Consider the following 27,811-nt stretch of genomic DNA (forward strand, 5'->3'; position numbering starts at 1 on the left):
ATGTCTATGCTGGGGAATTGGGTCTCAAGCCAGATTAAGGTAGAACATGTAATAAATGGAGACAAGGAACAGGGCTGTTCTTTACAAGGCTATGAAGAAGGAACCCATCCTTGGTCCCCTGCCAGGGTTTATCACCAACTGGTGGAAGTGATGGCAAGGACTTTGTGGGCCATTTGGCCTGGGCCAAAATGAAGGATTCATATTTAGTCTTTAAAAATTATCACTTATTGGGGGTGCCTGGGTGGCTCAGTCAGTTAAGCATCTGACTCTTGATTTTGGTTCAGGTCATGATCTCTGGAACCATGGAATCAAGCCTTATAGAATGGAGCCCTCTTGGGATTCTCTTTCTCCCTCCCTCTCCATTCTCTCTGCCTTTCCTCTCAGAAATTAAGTTCATTCATTTATTTAAATTAACTTTAAAAAATCACCACCTAATGTATTCATGTAGCTGTAATTTCTATGCATTTAAATAATTTGTTGCACTGTGTGTAGAATATATCATGGTGATGATAACCCCATTCAGCATTTCTTCCTGTTTTAGGAAAGTGAAGTGGAGTTCCTGCCTCTTAACATGGGGGAGAAACCCTTTCCTCTTCAGCTCTTTCCCTGTTTTCTAAGCATGCCCTTCCTGTCCGTAGTGCTGCTGATATGAGGACTACATGAGTCACAATTATCTTTATCCTTGCTGTAAGCTAGAATATTCCCTTTAATTTAAGTTGCTAGAGACAAACCGGCTGTAGTGGTAAAGGATAGGTAGATGGGGTATATTGTGATAACATTTACTTACATTTGGGATCTTGCTTGTGTTCAGATCCTTACTGCTGTGCTGACCTACCTCCATTTCCCCATCTCGCATCTGTTTTCTGCCTAAGCCCTTTGGTTCTCCGTAGCCATCTCTATGTGTATGCTGTTAGTAAAAGCTGCCCCCCATGAATCTAATACTTTGAACCACTGAATGTCGAGTCCCCTTCTGTGTGCTATTCATCCATGTATTTACTCCATAGATACTCCCTGACTGTTCTACACTCAGGCACAGTGCCGGGTGCTCTGGGTACAGTAAGGCAAAAGATGAACACAGTCTCCAGGTGCTGGATGTTTTCCCCATCCTCCTCAGCTGCTATAAACTCATGTGAGCCTAGGTTCCCTAAGCCTCCATCTTGATACTCCTTCTGGTTTTATTCATCTGCTTAGGTTCCCGTTAACTTTGCCACACCACAAGAATCCAAGGGTAGCTTCTGTTCATATTGATGGAGAAATGACATACCAAAACGTTTTCCTGGAGGAAGACTGAGAGGCTTCAAGGTTGTTGTAAGGCTGGGTAGTATCTAAGTCACTCAGGTGCCATGATGGATTGGAAAATATCCAAGAAGGACGGAGGCTCTTCTTTTCAGGCTAAATAACAGCCTCCTTGTTGGGAAGGGAATAATGAATCCCAGCTGGAGCAAAGAGACCACGTTCCCTTTGCTTTTTCCATTCAAATCTAATCTTATGACATGAGTTTCTGACATGAGTAGCATTCGTGCCCAGACTTGTGGCCCCAGGGAGGGGATGGTTATTTAAGACAGCTGGCTCCCTAAGCAAGGCATATAACTTGATGATAAATGCTTACAGACAACTTCCCTTACTTGCTGATTCCAGTCTCAGTTTAATTGACACCCCTGGAGATTTGCAAAAAATAAATAGATGTTTCTTTGAGAGAATATGATTTCTCTGAATGCAAGAAAAAGATAAGAAATTGTGCATGCATACAGTTCATCAGTGTTTTCTAGCTTATGGAATTCTTTAGGGACGGATTCCTTTTATGCATTCCCTATGAAACAGAAGTTTTCTGTGCCTTTAAAACCTGCCTTGTGTTATAGCGTAGAATAAATCTGACCTGTGATTTTTTTCTTTAGCTTTGTCTTTTGAAAGAAACTATTTCTATGAATTAGTAATTTTAAGGCATCTTGTAGGTTTTTTCCTGAAAGCTTAGATAAGTTCAAGTTTTAGTAATTTATAAATTCTTTTTTTTCCAGGGCTTATACTCCTTTGGGTCAAGAAACCCTTCTTTCGAATAACAGTTATGCCTAAATCTCTGGACCTAGATGTCAAGCATTTCTTGTACATTTGTTTCTCAGAATTGGAGATGAAGTCTTATGAGCAAAGAAAGAATTGAGTCATACATCTCTTCTGCCATCTGAGAACTTGGGCACTATAATGGTTATAATATCTAAATTAAAATGAATATTCAGAGAAAACAGGCATTTATTTGAAAGAATTTGCAAGTGTTGAGAGTATGCAGAATTTCTTTGCAGTTTATCAAAAGTAATAATGTTAATGATAGAATGATCTTTTGAAAATTAAATTTTAGGACTGGATCAATGAGCTGAAAAAGGGAATTAATAAGAAGAACTAAGACCTGGTGAGGTTTCAAAATCAAAACTAGGTAAATGACAAAACACAGCCTCCCCCCAAATAAATTGTAGGATGATATATTTAGTGTGATACAACTTATATAAAAGTTTAAAGACCTACTATACAATATTTTTGGTTGTCTATGGATATATTCATCTATAATGTAAGGGCATTTATCATGGCTTAGGAGGGCCCATGATAAATAACTTGATAGTATTTTCCTGAGGTAGTGGAGGCTTAAGGAAGGAGGAAGGGAGCAGTGAGGCTTGGGTTCTAGTACCAAAAGAGATTTTAACTTTATAATGTTTTATTTGCAGATATTAAAGGGATCTGAGGCAAACATGACATAATAACTTTGTTAACTCTGGGAGCTGGGCATTATTTGCTGTAATCTTTGGTCTGGTCCTAGATTACTTAAATACATAAAATTACCTCAAAATGAAACATTGAAAAAAGACTTTTTATTCCTTTATTCTTAAGTTCTGCATAAATCAGAGTAGCAGTACACAGCCAATAGATATAACCCTCCTCTGGGTATTTGCATATTTACAGTGAGTCTTGATAATCACATAATCTAAACTGCTGAGCTATCTTGTTTTGAATTCTTCTAAACTAAGTACTTGTTCTAACAACTTGCAAATCAGTTATGTATATGTTAATGTAACAAGTTTTTGGCTATGTTTCAGGAACAGGTGCCTTTTAAACAGGAAAATCTAATTGTGGTATTTGCCTCAGCCAATATCACTTTCATTTTTATAATGTTGTCATAAATAATTCAAATGGATCGCATGCTTTCCGTTTCTGAATAGCCACAGGCATGTAACTTATTCAGAGGATTTCATTTGCTAAGAAGCCTGCACTGGGCAGAAATTTTCTCATTGCTTTTCATATAGGATTTATGTTGGTTTGAAAATGAAAAGTTTGAGTCCTTGTCATATGAAAATAGATGCAGCAATAGAAACCAAAATCTTATGTTTTCTGCAGCATAGTACTACCCCAGTTATTTTAGACTCGGTTCTAGTCAACTCACCAGGTTGGACCCAATAGCTTAAGACTAGGAAAAAGCAAACAGAAGTTTGGGCACAGTGTGAAATTTGGGCACAAAGCCTTTAGCACTTGCCCAGTTTCCTAAACCTAATCTCTTCCTCAGCTCACCGATGTTAAATGCAGCATACTAGAAGTGGGCAGAGGGGCTGCTGAAAGGGTAATTGGGTGGGCTTTTTAATTTCACAAGTGAAAGTTCAGAGCATAGTGGCAAGGAAGGAGGAAAATAATTTTATTAAGATGAAAGCAACATAAAAAGTGGACACGATTGCTTAAAAAATTGTTTTAATAAGGATGATTTTCCTACAAACCTAAATAGCCCTACTATATAACAGCATAGTGGTGGTGTTTATAATCATAGTGCTGAGTGGTTGGTGTTTTCCAGAACAGGTCTAGAGTTATCCGAGCACATTTTTCCACACCACCTTAACCAATGGATCTCTTGTCTTGGTTCCAAAGGTCTTCACTACTTGGATAGACTCCCCATTTGATGAACTGATGCCATAAGGGTGGACTAATCTGATGGTGGATTTTTATATGCAGAGAATAAATTTCTGGAAAATATTGCAGGTTTTGCCTTCATGTTAAAATTTTAAAGGTCATAATACTTATTAATACATGTTTATACTCAGAATTTCCAGTCTGGCAGCAAATGGAGTCCTGTCCGAAAACCATATGATTCTAACTTGTGCTTGTAATTTGTTTTTAGAGAGTTAGCCAGTTGGTTTGAAGTTATCAATTTCAGAACATACTCAGTATTCCCTGAATAATGGGAAGTTAGCCTGAACTTGTATGGACCTTATGACATCACTTAGAAGTTGATCTTTAAAAAGAAAAATAAATCCTAAACGTAAGTTTACGTACTTGTCATTCATTTACTTCATAAATGTAAGACCTAGAAAAATGGTCAGGTTATTTGGGTTTTGGCATGTATAAAGACTTTCCTGACTCATCTCAATAAGCTCTCTTATGTTTTTCATAAATTGTAGATCACACTGTTTTCTTCTTTAGGGAGACCGTGTGTGGTCAGGTACACAGAGTCTCACAGGAAGAGGTCAGACTCAGCTCCTTCTCCTCCTCTTGTTTGACCCTGAGCCAGTTACGTACCCTCTTTGATCCTTTGTTTCTTTTTGTGGAAAATGGTAATCCCCATGCCTACTTAAGGTTGTCCTGGGGGTTAAATGAAATTCATGTGTAGATGAGACTACATCTCAGTGTACAGTGTATATAGTTAGGTATTTCATACTTGTTCCCTATCTCTTTCTGTTGGAAAAAGAAAAATTTGGATTAGAAAATTGCCACCTTTGGGGAGCCTTGGTTGAGCAACCGACTTGGCTCAGGTCATGATCTTGTGATTCGTGAATTCAAGCCCCACATCGGGCTTACTGCTGTCCTCACAGAGTCTGCTTCAGACTCTCTCTCTTTCTCAAGTATAAATAAACGTTAAAGAAAAAATTGCCTCCTTTTTCTTTGTCTCTCAATTTCCCCTCCTGTAATGCCAGTGGTTTGATATCTGTGTTTGTTATTTGAAGATAGTCCTGAAGAGTGCGCACTCTGGTTCCAGTCACATCGGCTTGCAAATGTGCAGCTCCAACTTCCCCATAATTCGAGGAAGATTCATAATGGTTCCCTCAGTAGGTTTCCTCTGACTTCCTTACCTGAATTCTTTTAAATTCTTGCTGCAGCCTCCTTCCAGTGGTGGAAAGCTCTAGAGTATATTTGAAACTTTTTCCTGTAGGGATTAACAGTGGATCCTCAGTGGGGGCAGTCAGAGGGTCAGTTTAGAAATTACCTCATTTCTAGGAAATTATTATTGTTTCTCCTCCAGAGTACATTTGGTAGCCAAATAGCTATGAATTTTTCAGGATATTTTTATCCTGTTAACAGAGGCATTTCCTGAAACCAAATCTTTGGTCTCAGGATTCTGTGATTATTGGTTGAATAGCTATTATTATGAAGAGGCCCCATCGGGAAAGGAAAGGTTAGGTCCAGTATTTTTTTAATGGAAACAAACTAAATGTCGGGAGTTGTCTGTAGATGCGGTTGAGAAGCCCTTTACTGTCAAGTACTGTCTTCTCTTAGCTTCAGTTCTGTTTCCATGGCAACCACTTCTCGAGTGCCTGCCTGAATGGTTTTACAGGAAGCTGAAAAACATTGCTATTCTAAGGAGCTTTCTTTTTACTGTACAAAGGGATCCTTCCCTTACTGTAGGCTAGCCAACATTTACTGGGAACAAAGGAGGTATTTATGCTGATTGTATTCTGGGTAGAGGGTAAAGAAATAGGGAGACCCCAACCCCTGCTTACTAACCTTTGTTTTCATGGATGTTGTTTCTAGCATTTTGGAAGAACCAAATAACTTACCTTTTCTTTATTTCAGATATGGGTTTTCCTGTTTGTGTTAAGCAGAATTTATATTCTAAGGGTAGAACTGGTTTTTAAAAAAAAAAAAGGTGGTGGTGTGTGTTATGGTGAATTTATAGCTTTTAAGTATCTATGAGGGCAGTGTATTTAACAACAACAGAAAGTGTCCCATGCTAGCAGTAGACACAGAAAAATAATGGCTCAGCAGTTATTAGGCTTATCCTTTATTGTATGTTAAAATTGTCTTCTGGATTTTCTTAACATGTTAAAAAAAAAACCCTATATTCCCATTTGTTTACATGGTAGAAATTATATATGGTAGAAGTGTCTTTGGGGGTTCAAAATTAAATGCAGTTCCTTTCTGGAAATTTCTGACTTCTGTTCATAGGAAAATAAGTCAAGGGTATCAATGCAATTCTATTAGAAGCTGATATAATAATTTTAATTTCAAATATAGGCCACTTATTCGACTTCTTTTCTGAGCTCTTTCAAATTCTTTTTAGAAGTAAGTTAGAAAAAAAATTTTTTGTTTACTTTTTAGTAGAGACCGCCTTAAATTTTTTTTAATGTTTATTTTTGAGAGAGACAGAGCGCAAGTGAGGGAAGGGTAGAGAGAGAGGGAGACACAGAATCTGAAGCAGCCTTTAGGCTCTGAGTTGTCAAAACAGAGCCTGATGCAGGACTTGAACTCCCGAACTGTGAGAACATGACCTGAGCTGAAGTTGGACACTCAACAGATTGAGTCACCCAGATGCCCATAGAGACAGCCTTTTAAAAGTGGACTCTGATAATGAAAGCCTTTAGTTTTAACAGATGTGGACCTTTGTTCCTAATCTTGCTCTGTTTCTTTCATACACATAGTTAAAAATAAAAGCCATAGAAAATTCCAGTGTGTGTTTTATATGCCTGATACCCATCATCCTTGTGCTGGCAGGCCAGGCCTAAGGACCCACAGGGGGATCCCACAGGATTGCCAAGAGGGTCCCTGTCTGCACGCCGAATAGAAATCAAACATGAGCCAGGAAAAGGTGAAAACAGTTTATTGAAGGTATAGAGAAAGGCAGGTACAAACAGAGCATTTAGAAGACTCAGGAAAGGAGGGAGTCTTGTCTTTCCTTGGGGCTGAGAGTTTTTATTGAGGATCATGCTCTGATGTGTTTGTTCTCTTAGGCATCCTGGAACTGGTGGGTAGAACAAAGATGAGGACCCAGGTGTTATTCCTGGGAGCCAGGGGGTCTTAGCATTGAGATATTTAGCACCAGCGAACTGGAATATGGATATGATGGCTTAGTTCTTAGATGTTGTCTGTTGTGCTGGAAGACTCCAAAGAAATCATTAACTCCTTACCCCTTATGAGGAGGACATACACTAAGGTATGTGTAGGGCAGAGGTACAGATCCTAGCAAGAATAGAAGCAGGAAAGGGAGCAAAGATTTTCATGGAGTCCCTCAGTTTCCCTGTCTCAATCCCATTTCTTCCATAAAACGTAGTTCTTGTTCTGCAAGATAGACATTTCATGGGAGCTGAGATTTTGACGCGGACAATATTTAGATAAGTTAATGCCATTTTACACTAGCCCTTTACTGAGCTCCAATGATGTTGCTTTTGCATTTTCATCTTATCAGGTCTTGGCATTTTTCAATAAAATAGTTTGGAAAGTATCTCAAGAGACCCTTATTTAATACATCTTCAAGTCTGACTAGCACCAAATGGCAGATTTAATAGCAAATTGCTTTGCTTTAAATGTCCTCTACCAGATGGTTGCAGTAGTAGATTTTGTACATAATTTTTTTCAGGTAACCCTGAAATAATGATGTACAGAATCTACTTTTTGAAAGAACATGCATGATCTAAAATGAGTTTTTAAAAAGCTATTTTAAGGTATCTAGAGCCAAAATTTGATGAAGTATTTGCTGATGTTGGGGGAGATCATCAAGAAGTGACTGTTGGTTGGCCTGTGAGTGGGATGTGGGTGGTCAGAGGCTCTATACCCTCTCCCTATTCTTGGAATGTGGGTTCTGCTTGCTTTCCCCACTCCCAGGGGCTGCTCCAAAGACATAGCTTTGAGATAATGTGTGTTGAGAACATCTGCATGATATACGTGACTGAACCTAGTTGAGACCTCTGTGTGAACTTTGAAGGTTTGACAGGCGAGTGCGGGGATCCAATTGCCTTGCTGCCACCCAAGACAAATTTCATTAGTAAGCTGCCTTTGCTGGCTAAAACTGCCATCTACCAACCTGGAGTTGTCTGCCTCTGTGGTTTCTCCCCATCCACTAAATAAGGGGCCAGTTTCAGATTTTATCTGGGAAGATCTCAAGGTTTTGAACCAATAGCTGAATATTTTCTTAATGTTTTTTAAAGTCTCTTTATTTTGAGAGAAAACACAAGCAGGGAAGGGGAAGAGAGAAGGAGACAGAATTCCAAGCAGGCTCTTCCATCAGCACAGAGTCAGATGTGGAGCTTAAACTCAGGACCTGTGAGATCATGATCTGAGCTGAGATCAAGATTCAGACGCTTAACCAACTGTACCACTCAAGTGCCCCTTTTTTAAAAAAACCAAAATTTTAGTGTTTATTTTTTGAGAGAGAGCGAGTAAGTGAGCACACAAGCAGGGAAGGGGCAGAGAGAGAATCCCAAGTAGGCTCTGCACTGTCAGCACAGAGCCCAATGAAGGTCTTGATATCACAAACCATGAGATCATGACCTAAGCTAAAGTCAGATGTGACGCTGAACAGACTGAATATTTTCTTTAAGGAGCTATAGGATTTGACTGGTCTATTCAAAGAGGTTATAGACTGTCTTGGTATAGAAAGCCAATATCATAAATCTGGGAAAAAGGACTACCTTGCATGATAATGAGTTGATAGGGATTCAGTGAAGGAGTGTGGAGCCTCTAGAGAAGAGCTATTTGGAGGAAGTGGGATTCAGAGCATTTCATTAATTCAACAGAAATTTATTGAACACTTTATATTAGATGTTATGTACTATGCTGGAATTACAGTAATGAACAAGACTGTGTTCCTAAATGTGTGGAGCTCACAGTCTGGTGAGAGGTCCGGACACAAAACCAAGCAGTTACCTCACTGATAATGTCTATGTTGGGTGAATTACAGAGTACTAAGGGTAGATCTGGATTTTTAAGGGAACAACAGATTTCATGGAAGATTTCTTTGAGGATGTATGAAACTGAAACAGAAAGAAATCCCAGTGGACATTGCTATTTACCCACTTAAAATAGGGTTTCTTTTTTCTGTACTTAATTTTTGGGCACAGTCACCTAAAATATAAATAAGCTTTTCTTAGAAACTAAATAATAAATATTTTAGATTTTAGAATTTTATAGTAAGAAGAGATCCTAGTTAAATCCAACCTATTTTATTTTATTTTTTTTTTAAATTTTTTAATTTATTTCTAGGGGGGAGAGAGAGAGAGCCAGCGTGAGCAGGGGAGAGTCAGAGAGAGAGGGAGATTCAGACTCTGAAAATGGCTCCAGGCTCTGAGCTGGCAGTCAGCACAGAGCCCGACGCGGAGCTCGTACCACGAACCTCGAGATCATGACCTAAGCGAAAGTCGGACGCTTAACCGACTAAGCCACCCAGGCGCCCCCCAACCTATTTTAACATCAACACCTCTATAACTCTGGAAAGGAAAAGAAATGTGAGATTTCCAAAGTGGGCCACTGGGTCAGAAAGTAGAGACCTTCTCTCATTCATAACGTGAGTGTTCAGGGAAGATTACATCTCTGTATACTCTACCTTTTTTCTTTTGAGAAAAGTTTTATTCTCCTAATAGATGCATAATATCTTTATCAGACCTCAAGCCTTTGTATCTGCTTCTATATCCTTTAACAGAGAACAAATAGGGAAATAAAAAAAAAAGTTGTAATCTATTAATCTATGCAATCTATTAAGAACTAGCACCAAAATTATGGCTGCCACCAGCCACCCTGACCTAATTAATCTGTCTCAGAAAGGATAGGAAAAATTACTGTTTTTAAATGGCTCACATTCCTTTCAAAAGCTTAGATATGCTCCCATCGATACAGTATTTCTCAGTTGGATGTTTCCCCATTAGATCCTACTGATTGCTTTAATTTTGTACCTTAGCAGAAATATCACTTCCCCCTTGTTTATGTAGCTTCTTTGCTGAACCACATAACATCTATTATTCCTGAAGAGCTTCTTGCATTGAAGAATTTAGAGGCAGACAGTAAGAGGTCTTTTAACCTGATACACTTTCCTTGTTAAGAATGACTCTTAGATGTTATTCATGGTATTGATATATTTTTTTCTGAGTCACATTTAGTGGCATGGCCAATAACTCAATGTTAAATCCCAGTTTTAAAAATTTATGATAAAAGGAATGAGACCGCCACAGTTAAAGCACAAAATAAATGTTGAAAACCATAAAAGTTAGAATTCTGTAAGTGTTCAAATATATGAAATATTCTCAAGGCATTGGGTATTTTATATTATGGGATATTCTTTTGCGCTGCTTTATTCTTGTAACTGTCAAGATGTTTCTCCATTATAGTATTCTCTTATTGTAACATTTTGAAAGGTTACTTTTCTTGTCTATTTCTAATAATAGACTGTGTGCTTCTTGGCTTTTTGTTTATGCCTGGCATATCGTAGGCACTTGGTTAATGTTAGACTGAATGTACAGTGATAAATTAATATGATTCCCATTGGTAAGAAATATCATTTCTCACTATTGATGAGAAATTTATTTTAGCTTACATCTGACCCTGGCAGTTTGTCAGATATTTCACTTTGAAAAGTATTGGCTGAGTTTGGGATGCTACTAGGAACAGTTATGTAGTCCACTGCTTGTAAAATGTAAGCATGGGCAAATAATGGCTGTATTATATGGCGGCCTAGTATTACACAAATATAATTTTAGCATAAAATTAGAATGATATGCTCACAGTTCTCTGTTCCTCTGCATAATCTAAAAATGTTGACATTGGGACACCTGGGTGGCTCTGTGGGCTGAGCGCCTGACCCTGGATTTCTGCTCAGGTCATGATCCCAGGGTGATGGAATCAAGCCCCACATGGGGCTCCAATTGGAGCCAAAAAAATTCAGGTATCTTTTTTTTAAATTAAGATATCTTAAACTCCCAGAAATTATATACAGAAATGTCATCCATGTAATATACATACAAATACACATGTATACATATACTTGTAAAATATATGTGCATATTAAAGAATAGTTTCTACCAGCAGCCTCCTGGAATAATTATGAAAGAGGTAAAAGAGGGGCATCTGGGTGTCTCAGTAAGTTAAATGTCCAACTCTGGATTTCCCCTCAGGTTATGATCTCACAGTTAGTGAAATTGAGTCCTCCATTGGGCTCTGCTTGGGTTTCTCTCACCCTCTCTCTCTGCCCCCGTCCCACACTCTGTTGTGCATTGGTTCTCTCTCAAAATAAACATTAAAAAGAATTTTTTTTTAAGTTTATTTTGAGAGAGAGAGAGAGAGAAAGTGAGAGACATAAAGAGAGAGTGCATGCACACACATGTGAGCAGGGAAGGGACAGAGGAGAGAGAGAATCCTAGGCAGGCTCTGCACTGTCAGCACAGAGCCTGACAAGTGCTTGATCCCATGAACTATGAGATCATAACCTGAGCCAAAATCAAGAGTAAGATGCTTAACCAATAGAACCACCCAGGAGTCCCACAAAATAAATAAACTTAAAAAAAAAGTATTTGAGGCTATGAATTAATGAAAATGAAGAAATAACCACTGCTTTCACAAGTGGTTATTTTCACAGTCTTTAAAGATGAGATTAAATCCATATCTTGCCCAAGGTTTCTACTTGTAAAAAAAGAAAAAAAAAAAAAAGAAAGGAAAAGGAGGAGGTGACACGGTTAGGCTCAGCAGCGTGGTGCTTCAAAAGCTTATTCTCAGCACATGTTTCCTGGGCGTACACCTGTATTTTAGTTAATACCATAAGTTGAGTTTTCTCTACAGTGAAGGTGAAAACAACTGAAACCTGCTCATTCTCCTCCTGTGAATGTCAGTTTTGGTTTACTCATCAACTTGCTCCTCTGCTGGTGTTCTCTTTCCAGTGAGTTTTAACTTTACAGTTTTGTTGAACATAGTAATGATGGTCTAAATGGTACATATATATAGTCGAAGAAAAACTCCCGGACTCATTTTATGAAGCCAGCATCACTCTGATTCCCAAGCCAGACAGAGATCCAACAAAAAAAGAGAACTATAGGCCAATATCCTTGATGAATACGGATGCAAAAATTCTCAACAAGATCCTTGCAAATCGAATCCAGCAGCATATCAAAAGAATCATCCACCAAGATCAAGTGGGATTCATTCCTGGGTTACAGGGCTGGTTCAACATTCGCAAATCAATCAATGTGATCCATCATATCAATAAAAGAAAAGATAAAAACCATATGATCCTGTCAATAGATGCAGAAAAAGCATTTGACAAAATACAGCATCCCTTCTTAATAAAGACTCTCGAGAAAGTTGGGATAGAAGGAACCTACTTAAACATCATCAAAGCCATCTATGAGAAGCCTTCAGCTAACATCATCCTCAACGGGGAAAAACTGAGAGCTTTCCCCCTGAGATCAGGAACACGACAGGGATGTCCACTCTCACCACTGTTGTTTAACATAGTGCTGGAAGTCCTAGCATCAGCCATCAGACAACAAAAGGAAATCAAAGGCATCAGAATTGGCAAAGAGGAAGTCAAACTTTCACTCTTCGCAGATGACATGATACTCTACATAGAAAACCCGACAGACTCCACCAGAAGCCTACTAGAACTGATCCAAGAATTCAGCCAAGTTGCAGGGTACAAAATCAACGTACAGAAATCGGTTGCATTTTTATACACCAATAATGAAGCAACAGAAAGAGAAATCAAGAAACTGATCCCATTCACAATTGCACAAAAAACCATAAAATACCTCGGAATAAACCTAACCAAGGATACAAGAGATCTGTATGATGAAAACTATAGAAAACTTATGAAGGAAATTGAAGAAGACACAAAGAAATGGAAAAACATTCCATGCTCATGGATAGGAAGAATAAATATAGTTAAGATGTCATTACTACCTAAAGCACTCTACACATTCAATGCAATTCCAATCAAAATTGCACCAGCATACTTCTCAAAACTAGAACAAACTATCCAAAAATTTGTATGGAACCACAAAAGACCCCGAATAGCCAAAGTAATACTGAAAAATAAAACCAAAACGGGAGGTATCACCATCCCAGACTTCAGCCTCTACTACAAAGCTGTCATCCTCAAGACAGTATGGTATTGGCACAAAAACAGACACATAGACCAATGGAACAGAATTGAGAACTCAGAAGTGGACCCAAAAGTATACAGCCAACTGATCTTTGACAAAGCAGGAAAGAATATCCAATGGAAAAAAGACAGCCTTTTTAACAGATGGTGTTGGGAGAACTGGACAGCAACATGCAGAAGAATGAAACTAGATCATTTTCTCACACCATGCACAAAAATCAACTCAAAATGGATAAAGGACCTGAACGTGAGACAGGAAACTATCAACACCCTAGAGGAGAAAGCAGGAAACAACCTCCTTGACCTCCACCGCAGCAACTTCTTACTTGACACATCCCCAAAAGCAAGGGAATCAAGAGCAAAAATAAACTGTTGGGACCTCATCAAGATTAAAAGCTTCTGCACAGCCAAGGAAACAACCCAGAAAATTAATAGGCAACCAACGGAATGGGAAAAGATAGTTGCAAATGACATATCAGATAAAGGGTTAATATCCAGAATCTATAAGGAACTCACCAAACTACACGCCCGAAAAACAAACAACCCAGTGAAGAAATGGGCAGAAGACATGAACAGACACTTCTCCAAAGAGGACATCCAGATGGCCAACAGACACATGAAACGATGCTCAGCATCCCTCCTCATCAGGGAAATACAAATCAAAACCACACTGAGATACCACCTCACGCCAGTCAGAGTGGCTAAAATGAGCAAATCAGAGAACTCTAGATGCTGGCGAGGATGTGGAGAAACGGGCACCCTCCTACACTGTTGGTGGGAATGTAAACTGGTACAGCCCCTCTGGAAAACAGTGTGGAGGTTCCTCAGGAAACTAACAATAGAACTCCCCTATGACCCAGCAATAGCACTGCTAGGAATTTACCCAAGGGATACAGAAATGCTGAGGCATAGGAGCACATGTACCCCAATGTTCATAGCAGCACTCTCCACAATAGCTAAAACATGGAAAGAGCCTAAGTGTCCATCAACAGATGAATGGATCAAGAAGATGTGGTTTATCTATACCATGGAATACTACATGGCAATGAGAAACAATGAAATCTGGCCATGTGTAGCAACATGGATGGACCTTGAGGGTGTTATGCTGAGCGAAATAAGTCAGGCAGAGAAGGACAAATATCATATGTTTGCACGTATAGGAGGATTAGGAGGAACTTGACGGAGGAACAAGGGGGAGAAGAAGGGCGGAAATGGTGGGGGAAAGGGAGAGAGGCAAACCATGAGAGACTCTTGAATGCTGACAAAAACTGAGGACTGATGGATGTGGGGGGGAGGGGGGGATGGGCATGGAGGAGGGCACTTTGGGGATGAGCACTGAGTGTTATGTAGAAACTAATTTGACAATAAACTATTTGTAAAAAATAAATAAATATATATATAAAAAAAATAAATGGTACATATATATATTGTGAAAAATGTGAACAGAGACTTGTATGTTTTTAGAGGTGGGGGAGAGAGAAGGAGGGAGAAAGTGGGGAGAGGGGCAGAGGGGAGAGAGTATCTTAAGAAGGCCATATCCCGTGACCTGATCATGACCTGAGCCGGAATCAAGAGTCAGATGCTTAACTGACTGAGCCACTCAAGTGCCTGCAGAGACTTGTATTTTAAATTAGCAGCAGTAGAGAAAGAAAATATTCACATTCATTCCTTAGTTACTCATTATCAGTGCAGTCAAGTTTTTTGTGTCATTTGTGTTTATATCGATTTTCTTCTCTTGTCTAGTCAGATGCAACCCCATGAAATTGTAAGAATTCCACCTTTAAAGGTTTTGATTTTTCTAAAACAATATATGGCCTGGATAACTTTTGTTTCAGAAGTGGAATTGTAAGTAGACCCTTTAATGCTGCTTGTGGGCCCATCATTGTTTCCCTCTCAGGAAAGTGCACCCCATTATCTGTGTGTGAGGGGGAGCTGTAGGCAGAGGGATTATGGCCAGGACCCTAATGGGGACGTAGCTCCTTTTCTAGTTAGAGACACTATGTTGTACAGTTTCTTTAAATAAGAGCCTTTGCTGAGGAGATAGCAAATTTTACCTGTTCCTCTCCTTTCAGAATAGAGGCAACTGGTATTCATTGAACCAATGAGTAATTCTCTACAATTCCAGATTGCAGTTTTACGCCTTTTCTTCCTCCTCAAACCTGCTGTACCTCCTCTCTCAGCCTCACTTTCAGCTGATGACTTTGTTTCTGGCCACAAGTCATCTTCTCTATGCCCCCTTACTTCTCTGATCCACTCTCCCCCCTTTTACTATATTCCAGGACTTTTCTTGTGAACGTGCCAAGCGAGATCTCTCCACAGGGTTTTTGCACGTTTTGTGCTCTCTGCCTAGAACACTTGCCTGACATGCTTGTTCCTTGGTCTCTTTTAATATTGTGTTCAAATGTAACCTTTGCCTGAGGCCTTCCCCAACCACCCCGTTTAGTATTGTAGCACCATCCTCGTACTCACTGTTCTCCTTCTTTGCTTTATCTTTCTTCATAGCACATACTTCCTTCTGATAGTGCATAAATTTACTTACACATTTTTTTATTGTGTTTCCTTTCACACTTGCTCTGGAAGGGCAGGTATTTTTGTCTGTCTCTTTTTATTTCTTTACTGATGTTTCTATAGCACCTAGAATGGTGCTTGGCACATAATAAATGGTCAATACAGATTTGTTTAATATTCTAGGAGGTATGTCGGTATCCTGAGTCAGAATACACATTTGTTTAAATCAGTTGTGTCACTTATTCATTTCATACCGACCATTCCGTGAGAGAGTAATATTTGAGGTAAATCTGAGTGTAATTGATATTTATATAATTTGGTTAACTATTTAACCAAATGTGCATTCATTGCCTAGGAACTGAGTCAAAGGGAGGCAGGCATCTCAGAAACCATGTTTGGACAGCCAAACTTAACACTGACAGGTGAAGTCATTAAAAGATTGATTAGGAAGATCTAAATAATATAAAACCATCTTTTTGAGCTCTTATAGTCCTTAAACTTGTTAAATACCTCTTTTCCATATAATAAGCAACTTAATGGCCTACTTTGGCATTTATTCTAGTCAAATACCAACACGTTTAGTGCCAGATGAAATACCTTCTTGTAATAAAATCAATTGCCCAATCCTTCTAAGTACCAGAGCAGTGATCTTGTCATTAATTTTTTTTAATGTTTATTTTTGAGAGAGAGAGAGAGAGAGAATGCGAACAGAGGAGGGGCAGAGAGAGAAGGAGACACAGAATGTGAAGCAGGCTCCAGGCTCCGAGCTGTCAGCACAGAGCCTGACATGGGGCTCAAACCCATGAACTGTCAGATCATGACCCGAGCTAAAGTCAGATGCTGAAGTGACTGAGCCACCCAGGCGCCCCAGCAGTGATTTTTTTATTTATTATTTATTTTTTATTTTTTAAAAATTATTATTTCTAGGAGAGAGAGAGAGACAGCGTGAGCAGGGGAGGGTCAGAGAGAGAGGGAGACACAGACTCCGAAACAGGCTCCAGGCTCTGAGCTGGCAGTCAGCACAGAGCCCGACGCGGGGCTCGAACCCACGAACCACGAGATCATGACCTAAGCGAAAGTCGGACGCTTAACCGACTAAGCCACCCAGGTGTCCCCTAGCAGTGATTTTTTCTTTTAAACTTTATTACTGGGGGGAAAAAGTACTTTAAAAAAAAGGAGACCTCAAATAGCCAGTTGAAAAACAGGTAAAAGTGGAACCTACCTATGTCCAAAGTCCAGGAGGATAGGTGTCCTCCTCACTGGGATGAGCAGATGAATTTCGTTCCTGCAGTGGATCCAATTTCTGTGGGATCTGAAACTGATCCAATGTGTGTGTTGGGAGCCAGGGGGTGATGTGAAATTAAGATGATACACTTAGGTACAGGGCTTTGGAAGGTCCCTGAGGCTTCCTTTGATCTTGATGATCATGTTGGTCATGGGGATGGAGATGAGCATTCACACCTTGAGCCCTTACATGCCCGGCACTGTTCCAGGCAGTGTTCACACATTTATTCCCCAAAACAAACCTAAGGCACACTGTACCAGAGGTACAGAGAAGTCATGCCCAGGGTCACACAGCTGGGAAGTAGAGTTGTTAGGAGAGTGAGGAAGGGCAGAAATGAAGAAATTAAATTGAGAACAGAGACCTCCATCAACCTCAGCCTTGCCACCCATCATTTGGGGAGATGTGGAAGACATCGCTTCATCTTGCATGTATGTCCTCAACTTCATTTGTGAAACAGACATATTGAGACATACTCACTGAGCTATGAACTACTTATTCTGTTCTGAGGTCAGGGAAAGTGTGTGCAAGTGCTTTGTGAAGAGTAGAGTGCTTGGGAACATAGTGTGACATGAAATTGCTTTTCATTCCAACTCAATATTACAGGTGAGGCTTGCAAATATGAATTTTGCTGACTTTTTATTTTACTTGTAATGCTTCTAATTTACTTCTGATGTTTCTAATTTATTTCTTGGATGTGATTTTTTTTTTTTTTTTAATTTTTAGGTTACTTGTCTGCAAGACTTTTTTGGTGATGATGATGTTTTTATTGCTTGTGGACCTGAAAAATTCCGTTATGCCCAAGATGACTTTGTCCTGGATCACAGTGGTAAGGCAATTCTTTGACTGTCTTGGAGGCTTGGGGTTTAGTTAGTTGGTACATGTTGCATGGTCTAGCATGTTGAAGAAAGGGGACAGTGGCCATACTCTATGTATGTATGTATGTAACTAATGAAAGCATTTGCCTGGTTGTAAAAAACAAAAAACTTTATTCAAGTACTTTTCAATTTTTAGCTGTTTTAATTCTCTTTTTACTGCATTCTTTTGCCTCTGAGATGAATTTCCTGCCCTGTTTCAGAACAAGGGATGTGCCAACATAAATTGGATTCTATTGAATCTGAAATGGTTATACAATTTCCATGTGCGTAATGGGATATTTAAAAGGATAGTAACTAAATTGTTGATAATAATTGTCTCAGGTGTTTTTTTTTTTTTAACTTGTTCTGTTTGCAACTTGAAAAAATAGCATGCATTGTTCATGTATGCAGGAAAAAAACAAAGCTATTTTCATTGATACAATAAGAAAATCCCTTTCTCCAGTGTATGGAGTTTTCAGCTTTTTAGCAATAACGCCAGTGATTTCAAGTGTTTTGGTTCTGGAAAATTGCTTTATCTTGTTGTCTTGAATTAATTTAAACCTATTACAGTAACCGTGATTATTTTAGCTGATAGTCAGTTTCCTCTTTAAATGAAATAAAATCATACAGACATAACATTTCACATAGGAGAGGGATGTTAGAGATACACTCTCACTCTTTAATTTCATGAATCAGGAACCTTGGCTTTTCAAAAATTAGACTGATGGTGTACCCTTTCCAGTTGTGATTCTGACCATCCAGAATTAGAGAAACATATTACCAAATAGTGCGATCCATAAACTTGCTAAAATTCAAGATGATACATTCTGTGGCACCGAACTTCCTTGTGTAATTCTTTCCTGTTACACTATGTCAGTTACCTTGGGGATAATGTATCTACTTTGTATATGGGCCTCATTTCTCTATACTTTGTTTTTGTTTCATTTTTTCACTGCTGCCAAATTTCTTTGAGGGTTCCTGTACTGTTTTGTATTCTGTTGGACTGACCCTGCTTTAAACTGGTACTACCACTGGAAAGAAGTACAGAGAATGTCCTTTTGTATTATGTGTGCTAATACTCTCCCCTGTTCTCAGGGATGACTAAGGTTGACTGAAACTGTGCGTTTGCATTATCATCTGTATTTTACATCTTCCTTGATTTTAGCTTAGTTTCCATTTCATAATATTTCTTTGATATCAGTCAATATTAGTAAATTTGAAAGGTGAGACACTTTAACAGGATATTCTAGGTCACACGGTTAATTTGGGTAACAACATTTACTGAGTACATACTGTGTATGTAGCAGTCATTGTTCTCTGTGCTTTATGTGTATGTTAGAAGCTTCCCTAAGCCAGTTTCATCATTTGTAGTTTTTGTTGTTAGCTACTGATGACCTCCAATAGTGAAAGGTTGTTGAGAGCTACTGATTTCTTCCCTCTCAGTCTCCAGTTACTTAACCTTTTGCAAACTGGGGGTAATCGGCTTTTTCATAAGATTTTGTGAGGATTAAATGAGTTAATATAGGTGAAGTAATTAGTGCCTATAATATAGTATGTGCTATTGCTATTCTTATTGTTGCTGTAAATGTCATTGTACCACCACCATCAAGCCATAACATTAGACCTAATTCTGCCGCTGTTATATTTATTAGGGGACAAAGTTTTTGTTGCTTTTAAAATCAGTTATTTTAATCTTAATTAAAGATGTGTTTAATCTTAACAAAGTCTTAACTCTCTATCCTTTTAGGATCCTGACATCTTGCATTAAAGATTCAATAGATTGTTAATGTCGTCTTAGCCAAGTGACAAAAACCTCCTATTAAGAGCTGGCTTCAGGGGCGGGCCTAGAGACCTAAAATGAGGGTGTAGTTCTGAAGTTCTAGTTCTTGGTTCTCTAGATTTACACTTGTGCTTACTAAAGAGTGGCAGTGCCTTTAAGGTGATTCTAACACACACACCACTCCTTTCAACAACAAAATACTTTTTAAATTACATAATGCTGATTAACTAAACTGAGGTTGCCACAGCCCCCTTCAGAGTAAGGTTTTGATTTGGGTCTTTCAGATGCTAACTAGCCTCCCCTGGTGTGTATTTTCCTGATTAGTGTACTTCACATGTTAATTTATTGCCCCTGAAGTATAGATTAAAACCAATCCACATTTTAATCTTACTGCATAAATTGAAGTATTTTAACATAAATTACAGTCAATATGTTATCTAATTTAATCCTTATAACAAGCCTCCGAAGCAGATTTTATACTTATCCCTATCACATAGGGGAAAAACCTGAGGCTTAGAACCTAACCGAAGTCCCCCAGTTAGCAAAATCAAAGTCATGATTCATTCAAAATCTGCATGACTCCAAAACCCATGTTGTTAGTTATTCAAATTAGCAGTGATTGCTTTAGCTGTAATTAGTTCTGGTACTCTAAATGCTATTTTATTTGGTGATTTATGGAAAAACCAGAGTTATTGTTTAAAGCTAGTTTCCTCATTTTTGATGCTCCATCCTTAGGGACAGTGGAAAATAAGATGGTAAGAAGTCCCATACCCTTTCAAAATAAGATTATCAGAGAGTTTGGAGAGAATAATAAAATTGCAGGCTTTTGCTCTCAGCGCTACTGACTAAAAAATGAAGTTGCACACATTTGGATTAGGCTCTGTGGGTGTGATTAAGTTAGGACATTGGGATTTCTATATTCATTCATATAGAAATGATGAGATGTGCTCTGCAAGATGTGTGCTTCAGTAAAGATAATATCAGGTGTACTTTTGGGACAGTTGCTCTGTATATTAACATTTAACAACAATAGGAAAATAATCCAGGAATGGTTTTAGGCAGTAGTCTATGTTCACGTGTGATCTTCCCTTGGTTAGTATTTAAACCAGATTTAGTTATTGCATTTTCCTTCCTTTCTAGAATGCCGTGTCTTGAAGTCATCTTATTCTCGCTCCTCAGCCGTTAAGTATTCTGGATCTAAAAGCCCTGGGCCCTCCCGACGCAGCAAATCACCAGCTTCAGGTAGGTGGTTAATCATTTTCCTTTCAGTATTCTTTGGTTATTATGAACTAGTAAGCTTCCCCATGTTTGTATGTAGCTTGGTTCCAAAACAACAGATAGGTGACATGACTTTTAAAACCAAATGTTTAAGTCTCTTTCTCAGAGTTGTTACAAATCTGCTAAGACACTTGTTTGTTTTGTCCTGATACATTTTCTTAAGAACAATCATTAACTAGAATCTTCTGGTATTTACTCAGAAGTGCTTCACATTGTGACCATTGCATACTATATTTTTAACTTTGTGCTCTATGATTATGGATATTTTCTTCTCTTACTGGTTTAAAACATACGTACACACACCTAACAGAAATGCATTTATTTGATAAATTTTGCAGGTGTTTCCTTCTTTAAGCAGTTGAATAGTAGCAGTGATTATTATTGGAAATTAGTACTTATTTAGAAGTCAGCTTTATCTGTAATTAAGTTTCTTTCAGGTTCTAAACCTGTAGATTTGTCCTAATTTTGACTGCTCTGGGGCACTTTTATAAAGCTAAAAACATCTGTCAATATCTTGATGTATTAATTTTATAAGGTTTGTCTCTAGTAATTATAAATAATTTTGGAATATCATTTTACTGTTAAGGAAGTGATATGAAAAACGTGATTTTACATGTGGGAAATCTAGAACTTGATGAAAGTAGTATCAATAAAAACTGTCTAAAGCATCAGGCTCTTTATAAAAGTCTGAGTTTTTTGGACATTATACTTTTCACTGATTCCCCTTTAGCAACCACCCCACTTTCCTTAGGTTGGGTTGTTTTACCCGTTTTTTGTATACATGCCTGATCAGACCTGCTGAATAACTGCTTTCCTTACTGTCTCCTCCTCCTTGTACTCACTGAATGTACAGTAAAGAGGGGTGGCCTTCACTCCAGTGCCTACTCTGCAGCCAGATCCCCAGGTGAGCCATGATGACTATGGCTTTGTCGCTCTGCTGGGTTTTTTTCGTTTTTGTCTTTTGCCACATTTCTGTTTCCTTTTGCTCCATTTCCATGAATGTATCTGGCTTGTACCAGTGTACACTGTGCGCTGTGGAATGCTTCACGGTGCTCAGGATGCCTCAGCCTCCTGTCTTTATCAGAAAACCTCATTGTCAGAAGATGGCCAGATGCCTCTGTATGCACTTGCAGGACAAAGCGATTGAGAAAGCACACCACACCCAAGAGCCTATCTTCTAGTTAATATTCTGTTATTGAAGATAACATTTGCAATGTTATTGATATTGGTATATATTCTGTTATTGAAAAAGTAATATGAAATGGCCATCAAAACAATTAAACTCTTCTGTTCTTCTTCCCCTTCTAGGCCCAACACCCTATCTAAAAATATTGACAATATGAATATTTTTAACTGAAAGCATCTCTCTACCGTGAAGCTTATTTCAAATCATACTGTGCTTTCTGTAAAGTATCTCAAACAAGGAAAGCTAATATAACATGAAATTTGCATAAATACAATTATCTGACCTTACCATTTAGTAAAATGTGGATTTTTGTCAGGTTCTTAGCTTTTCATTTAGCCATAGGTTTACAGAGGTTTATCCTAACAGTAAAATAACTAAATAGAAGTGAGGAAAGTGATTCAGGAATCAGGTATTATAATGAATCCAATACATACTAAACTAAAAACATGTTTCATAATCATATTTGTATAAGGAAAGATTTATTCAAGTCTTTTTAACTTGGATTTGGAATGCTTACAGATTGACTCAAGAAATCTTAACATTGCAGTGCCCTCAGTGTTTAAGTCCATATTTGCATTTGGGATAGTAGAGTAGATCTTAAACTCCTAAGTAAAAGCTGTGAGATGTTTAAATTATGTTTCAGAGGGCAAATAGCTTCTTTATGAGAGATTATACTCATAAGTATGTTCAGCACAGGGGCACCTGGTTGGCTCAGTTGGTTAAGTGTCCAACTTTGGCTCAGGTTGTGATCTCGAAGCTCGTGGGTTCAGGCCCTGCATCGGGCTCTGTGCTGATAGCTCAGAGCCTGTAGCCACCTTCAGATTCGGTCTCTCCCTCTTTCTCTGCCTCTCCCCTGATCATGCACTGTCAGTCTCTCTCTCTCCCTCTCTCTCTCTCTTTCTCAAAAATAAATATTAAAAAAGAGTATGTTTGGCACATACTGCAGTTACAGAAACCTGAGGATTTTGTATTATTAAAAGCCAACTACCCATAAGTACAACTCACTTTTATAGACCTCTTTAAAAGCTGTGGTATACCTGTTAACATTTAGAAAATTCCATGGGACTAATCGGAGTTGCAAAGAGAGCTAGTAACTCGGTAGACATAATATTGTACTTTTCTATCTTGGGACAGAAGTGAAGTCTTCTTCACTTTGTTGACTGAATTCTTCAACAAAACTCAATCAGAATAGCTAAGTAGCGTGTAATAAACAAAGAAATTCATCCCGATAGCATAATTCAGTAAATATTACCCTAATTTGAGTCCTCAAAATTCTCACTTTCAGTTTCTTGTGAATCTTTGAGAGTCCACCAAGATGTAGAGTATTCAAGCAGGTGAACAACAACAACGAAAGCCTTAAGTTTATTTGTTACCTTACAGTAGAGGGGAGGGATGTATGATAAATAGCCTTATGTTGGGAAAGAATTTGGGGGTGGTGAGTAGTGGGAGGAGAAAGGTGCTGGCAGCTTGTTACCTGCCTACCAGTTGGTGGCAGCAGTGTGAGGGGAGTGGCTACAACACGGCACTGTCCTGGGTCCCACTTACCCTCCCTGGAGGGTAAGACTGGAGAAATGTGCAAATAAATGAAGTTAAGGACCACTCATTAGGAAACACTTTTAGAGCCTTCCAAATGCTCTGGGAAACTTAGAGGCCCAGAGGTGACTTAGTATCTATTTAGTCTGAGATTATTTGGGGGAAATATGGACATGTAGTTACTGACACCAGTAAAATCCTGGCATTGAGTTTTATTAAGAAACTGTGTTTAAGCAGGGGGTAGTATGTCTTTAGGGAGATTTGTTTGCTGTCAAGATCACCATTTGTAGGAATTGATTTTTCTCCTTTAGTCCCTTTTCTGTCACTGTTCCAAGGTAACCTTTGATACCAGTGTGATGTCTGAACATCTGTGAAGCTAATAGCACTTATTGAGTAGGGATTGGTCACCTGTACAGGTTGCTGTATGGAATGAAGAAGAAAGAGAATAAAATTCAGTCTCAGCTCACCGCAACTCAGCTCTTTCATTGCCCATAATAATCTCTATTTTATGTGAATTCCTGCCATCAATTCCCTTTATTTAAAGAGGATTTTTAAAACAAACAACATTGAAATTTAACTTAGTTAAGAAATAACAAGGACTGTTGAATATTCTTAAAAGTTTCTAATTGCACAGTTCCTTGTGTTGTACTTGCACTTTAAAGATGCACATATATTAAGAAATTATAGATAACTGATAATTATTTATGCATGAGGGATTTTGAATTAGAAAAATTAAAGTTTGGTCACTTAAAAGTGACTAGAATTTTTTTTCATCTATACCCAACTTTATTTTTTAATGTTTGTTTATTCTTAGAGAGACAGAGCATGAACACAGGACGGGTAGAGAGAGGAAGACACAGAATCTGAAGCAGGCTCTAGGCTCTGAGCTGTCCACACAGAACCCAACACAGGGCTTGAACTCACAGACCGTGAGATCATGACCTGAGCCAAAGTCAGCCACTCAACCAACTAAGCCACCTACGCAGCCCATGTACCCAATAATTAAAAATGAGCAATGCAGCAAAAAAAAAAGCATGACTTTGTAGACCCCAAATGTCCTTGTTTACAGATGATACATCCTGTTACAAACACTTGTCGATACAGGACTTTTGCCCCTACTCGAGGACGGGTGCTCACTTTTTTGAGTCCCCTATTTAGGACCTTTATCTTTATTTACATTTTGCTTTTTATACCCATTAGCTTCATTTAAAATAATGGTTGTTTGCTTCCTGATATTAAAAAAAAAAAAAAGATGGACTTTTCTTTCCATAGAGATGAATGGCAGTTTCTATTTTTAGGCAAAACATTAAAGGTTAATGATAAAAGAGGTTACAAATAACTTCTTAGAAAAATAATTACACCAGTCATAGACATTAACTACGAACTTTGTGAAATTACAGCAGAGATGGATCCAGGTGATACAATTAAGAATGAGCATGAGTCCTGCTGAAATGTTTGACCAGCATTCTGTAGTACGAAATCTGAAAATTTATCTTCCCCTCTAAACAGCAGTGGTTAGATGTGCCTGGGTGACTCAGTCATTGAAGCATCTGACTCTTGATTTGGGCTCAGGTCATGATCCCAGGGTCATGGGATCCAGACCTGTGTCAGGTTTTACAGGGAGAGTGGAGCCTGTTTAAGATTTTCTTTCTCTCTCGCTCTCTCTTGCTCTGCCTCTCCCATGCTCATGTGGTCTCTCTCTCAAAAATAAATAAACATTGTAAAAAGAAAAGAAAATAGTAGCAGTCATACTTTTCCTAGGTGTGCTCTAAATTGAGCTTTCAGCCTAAGAAGTGTATGGAAGTTTGGAGGGGGTTCTATAAAAACCACCAAGATTTACTAAATAATGGGAGAAATTAAACTGTGAAAACAAGAAAATAGAAGGAATTTAGAAATGACTAGTTTAGATAAAATTGAAGAATGTCTTTTATGGCCTTCAAACAAATAAGTAGGTGCTAGAAGAAAAATAACAGTAATATTCCCTTTCCATCAAGGATATACTTAGAAAATGTGTTTGGATTATGGTGGAATTGGTTTGGAGAGCCGTAGAACTTCTTGGTTATTCAGGTTGGTATATACCAAGAGAATGGATACTGGAAGTTAGAGAAAAACCTTCATAGTAAAGCATTACAAATATACCAGCCATTTTATTTTTCTACCCTTGCTAGTGGGCAGAGTGTATGGACAAGTTCTCATTCACATCTCTAATTCCATAATGTTTTATATATTTGTTTATATCACTGTTGGAAAACAATTAATGAAAACAATTCTAGTTTTAGTCCTTATTTGTCTGATACTTTGTAATGCAGTAAGACACATTACTTTTGCATTTTGCTGATTTGCCATCTGCTTTGAGCTTTAAATGAATCAAACCTTCCTTGGAGCTATGTTGTGCATGTGCTTAGTGTTTTTGAACACAGGTTTGTTGTTTTGGGTTTTAATGACCTCTGTTTCCTTTGTTGTCTTATGGTCAGTTAATGGAACTCCCAGCAGCCAACTGTCTACTCCTAAATCAACGAAATCCTCCAGCTCTTCCCCAACTAGCCCAGGAAGTTTCAGAGGACTGAAGGTATGAAATTGGATACATGGCATGTTTGCATGTTTTGTTATTTTGAGTTGCATAGTTTGGTAGTTTAATTTATTCAGGGGCTTCGGTGTAATAAATCAAAAGGGAAAGAGTTTAGGATTTGGAGCCAGGAAGACCTGGCTTTGAATCCTTTGTTTTTCATCTAGTAATCTGGGTCAACTCACTTAACTCTTCTGAGCTCAAGTGTTTCTATCTCTAAAATGGGACTACAAGGTTGTGGTTAGGGTTGAATATATTGTGGTGAAGTATACTAAATAGTAGTTTTCACATTATTATCAAAATGGTTTGCAGTGGGAAAGACTTGGAGAACACTATAATTCTTCTAAAAATCTCATTTTGAATGATGATTTTAATATTGCTAGCTAACCTAATTTGACTTTGCAAAAGTCTAAAATAGAATGAAATACTAGCATGGTACTTATATACAAATGTGGTAACATAAAAAGATATGTTCACTTTGATGAGAAGTTAGAAATAAATCCTAAGTTTTGACTGTGAGGTCCTAAAAATATAAATGGTGTTGAAATTTTGCAAATCTGGTTTCATTCAACATTAATTTTGCTTAGTAGTTTTCAGTCCTTTTGCCTGGTAAAATAGCAGTAAATAACTTGGGTTGAAGATTGAAAGTGTCTTTTTGTAGAAATATTCTCCAAAGATGGTTGCCTAAACACTTCAAATATTGTCTGAGTGGTTTTCTTTACTTTTGAGGATGTTGAAAATCTTTTTTGTTAGTGAAATGAGTTGTAAGCACCTCACCACCCTTGGGTGAGAGAGGAATGAGAACCTGCAGCAAGGATCAAGGAGGATCGTGGGCCCCCTACTTCTCGAAGGGCTCATTCTCCACCTGACACTGGGTTTTCCCGTCCTTTTCTGAGAAGGTTGTGTGAACAAAGTGAACCTGCAAGATACTCGTGTAAGTCACAGAGATCAGAAAGAGAAATTCCTTCTGGAAAAGGACAGCTTGTCTGTTTTTGTGCCTGCTTGCTTGTATGCGTTGGCAGAAATTGAACTGAAGCTGGCAGTAAGTTTGGGAGCAGCAAGTACATAGCTGTCACCTACCTCCAAGTGGTGGAAGCTCCTCTTTACGAGTAGAACCAGGCATTTTCTGAAGTGCTAAACTGGCTGGCTAAGGTCAGTTTATAATATGATTTTGGTGGAATTCTTAACTGTGAATGATTGAGAAAGTGATATAAATTAAAAATCACTAACCAGCTAAGTATTTTCAGCTCCCCCCTCCCAATTTATTGTCTCCGAAATAGATAGGAGGTGCAGTGTTTTAATTTGAGTAACTTTCAAGAGAACTAAAGTAAAAATAGTTGAAGTTAGTTCACCTCTTTTCTGATTTCAGGTGTTTTGTTGTGTGTTGATATAAAAGCAGGTGGCTCCTAGTGCTGGTAACTCTTAGCCTTAGGGCAGAGCCCACACAAGCTTTCCAAGGAGCCACATGTGAAGGCTCTTCATGTCCTCCCCCAGGCCATGGCTCTGGGCTGAGCCCCTGGCAGATACCTGACTGCTTCCCTAGAGTGTCATTCATTTCCCTTTTTCTGTTATCTATTGGTAACCTTTGCTCCCATCTTTTTGGCTCATTTTCAGTTGTGAGCCTAAAATTGTTCCTTTTAATGGGTGCTACTAGAATGCTCAGAATACACACACAGTCTACATCCTTGCACACAAAGTCGCACAAGATCACTTGCACTTCTG

The 27,811-nt window shown here is 38.4% G+C and overlaps 1 protein-coding gene across 7 annotated transcripts in view; it reads left to right on the forward strand.

The window, feature by feature from the left end:
* DCLK2 (doublecortin like kinase 2) overlaps positions 1 to 27,811 on the forward strand; it is a 154,665-nt gene that overhangs the window by 75,977 nt on the left and 50,877 nt on the right. For 4 of the 7 annotated variants that reach the window (XR_005528756.1, XM_039234366.1, XM_039234367.1 and 1 more), the window contains exons 3-6: positions 17,616 to 17,718; positions 20,667 to 20,768; positions 21,658 to 21,708; positions 25,998 to 26,092. Coding sequence is in view for 5 of the 7 variants with exons in the window: in XM_039234366.1 (XP_039090297.1) it covers positions 17,616 to 17,718; positions 20,667 to 20,768; positions 21,658 to 21,708; positions 25,998 to 26,092 (351 nt within the window). In the remaining 2 variants the exon portion in view is untranslated. The remainder of the gene's footprint in view (positions 1 to 17,615; positions 17,719 to 20,666; positions 20,769 to 21,657; positions 21,709 to 25,997; positions 26,093 to 27,811) is intronic. The other 3 variants (XR_005528757.1, XM_039234368.1, XM_039234369.1) reach the window with 1 other exon arrangement.

Source organism: Hyaena hyaena, unplaced genomic scaffold (genome assembly GCF_003009895.1).
Source record: "Hyaena hyaena isolate Hyena2069 unplaced genomic scaffold, ASM300989v1 scaffold_89, whole genome shotgun sequence".
NCBI lineage: Eukaryota > Metazoa > Chordata > Mammalia > Carnivora > Hyaenidae > Hyaena > Hyaena hyaena.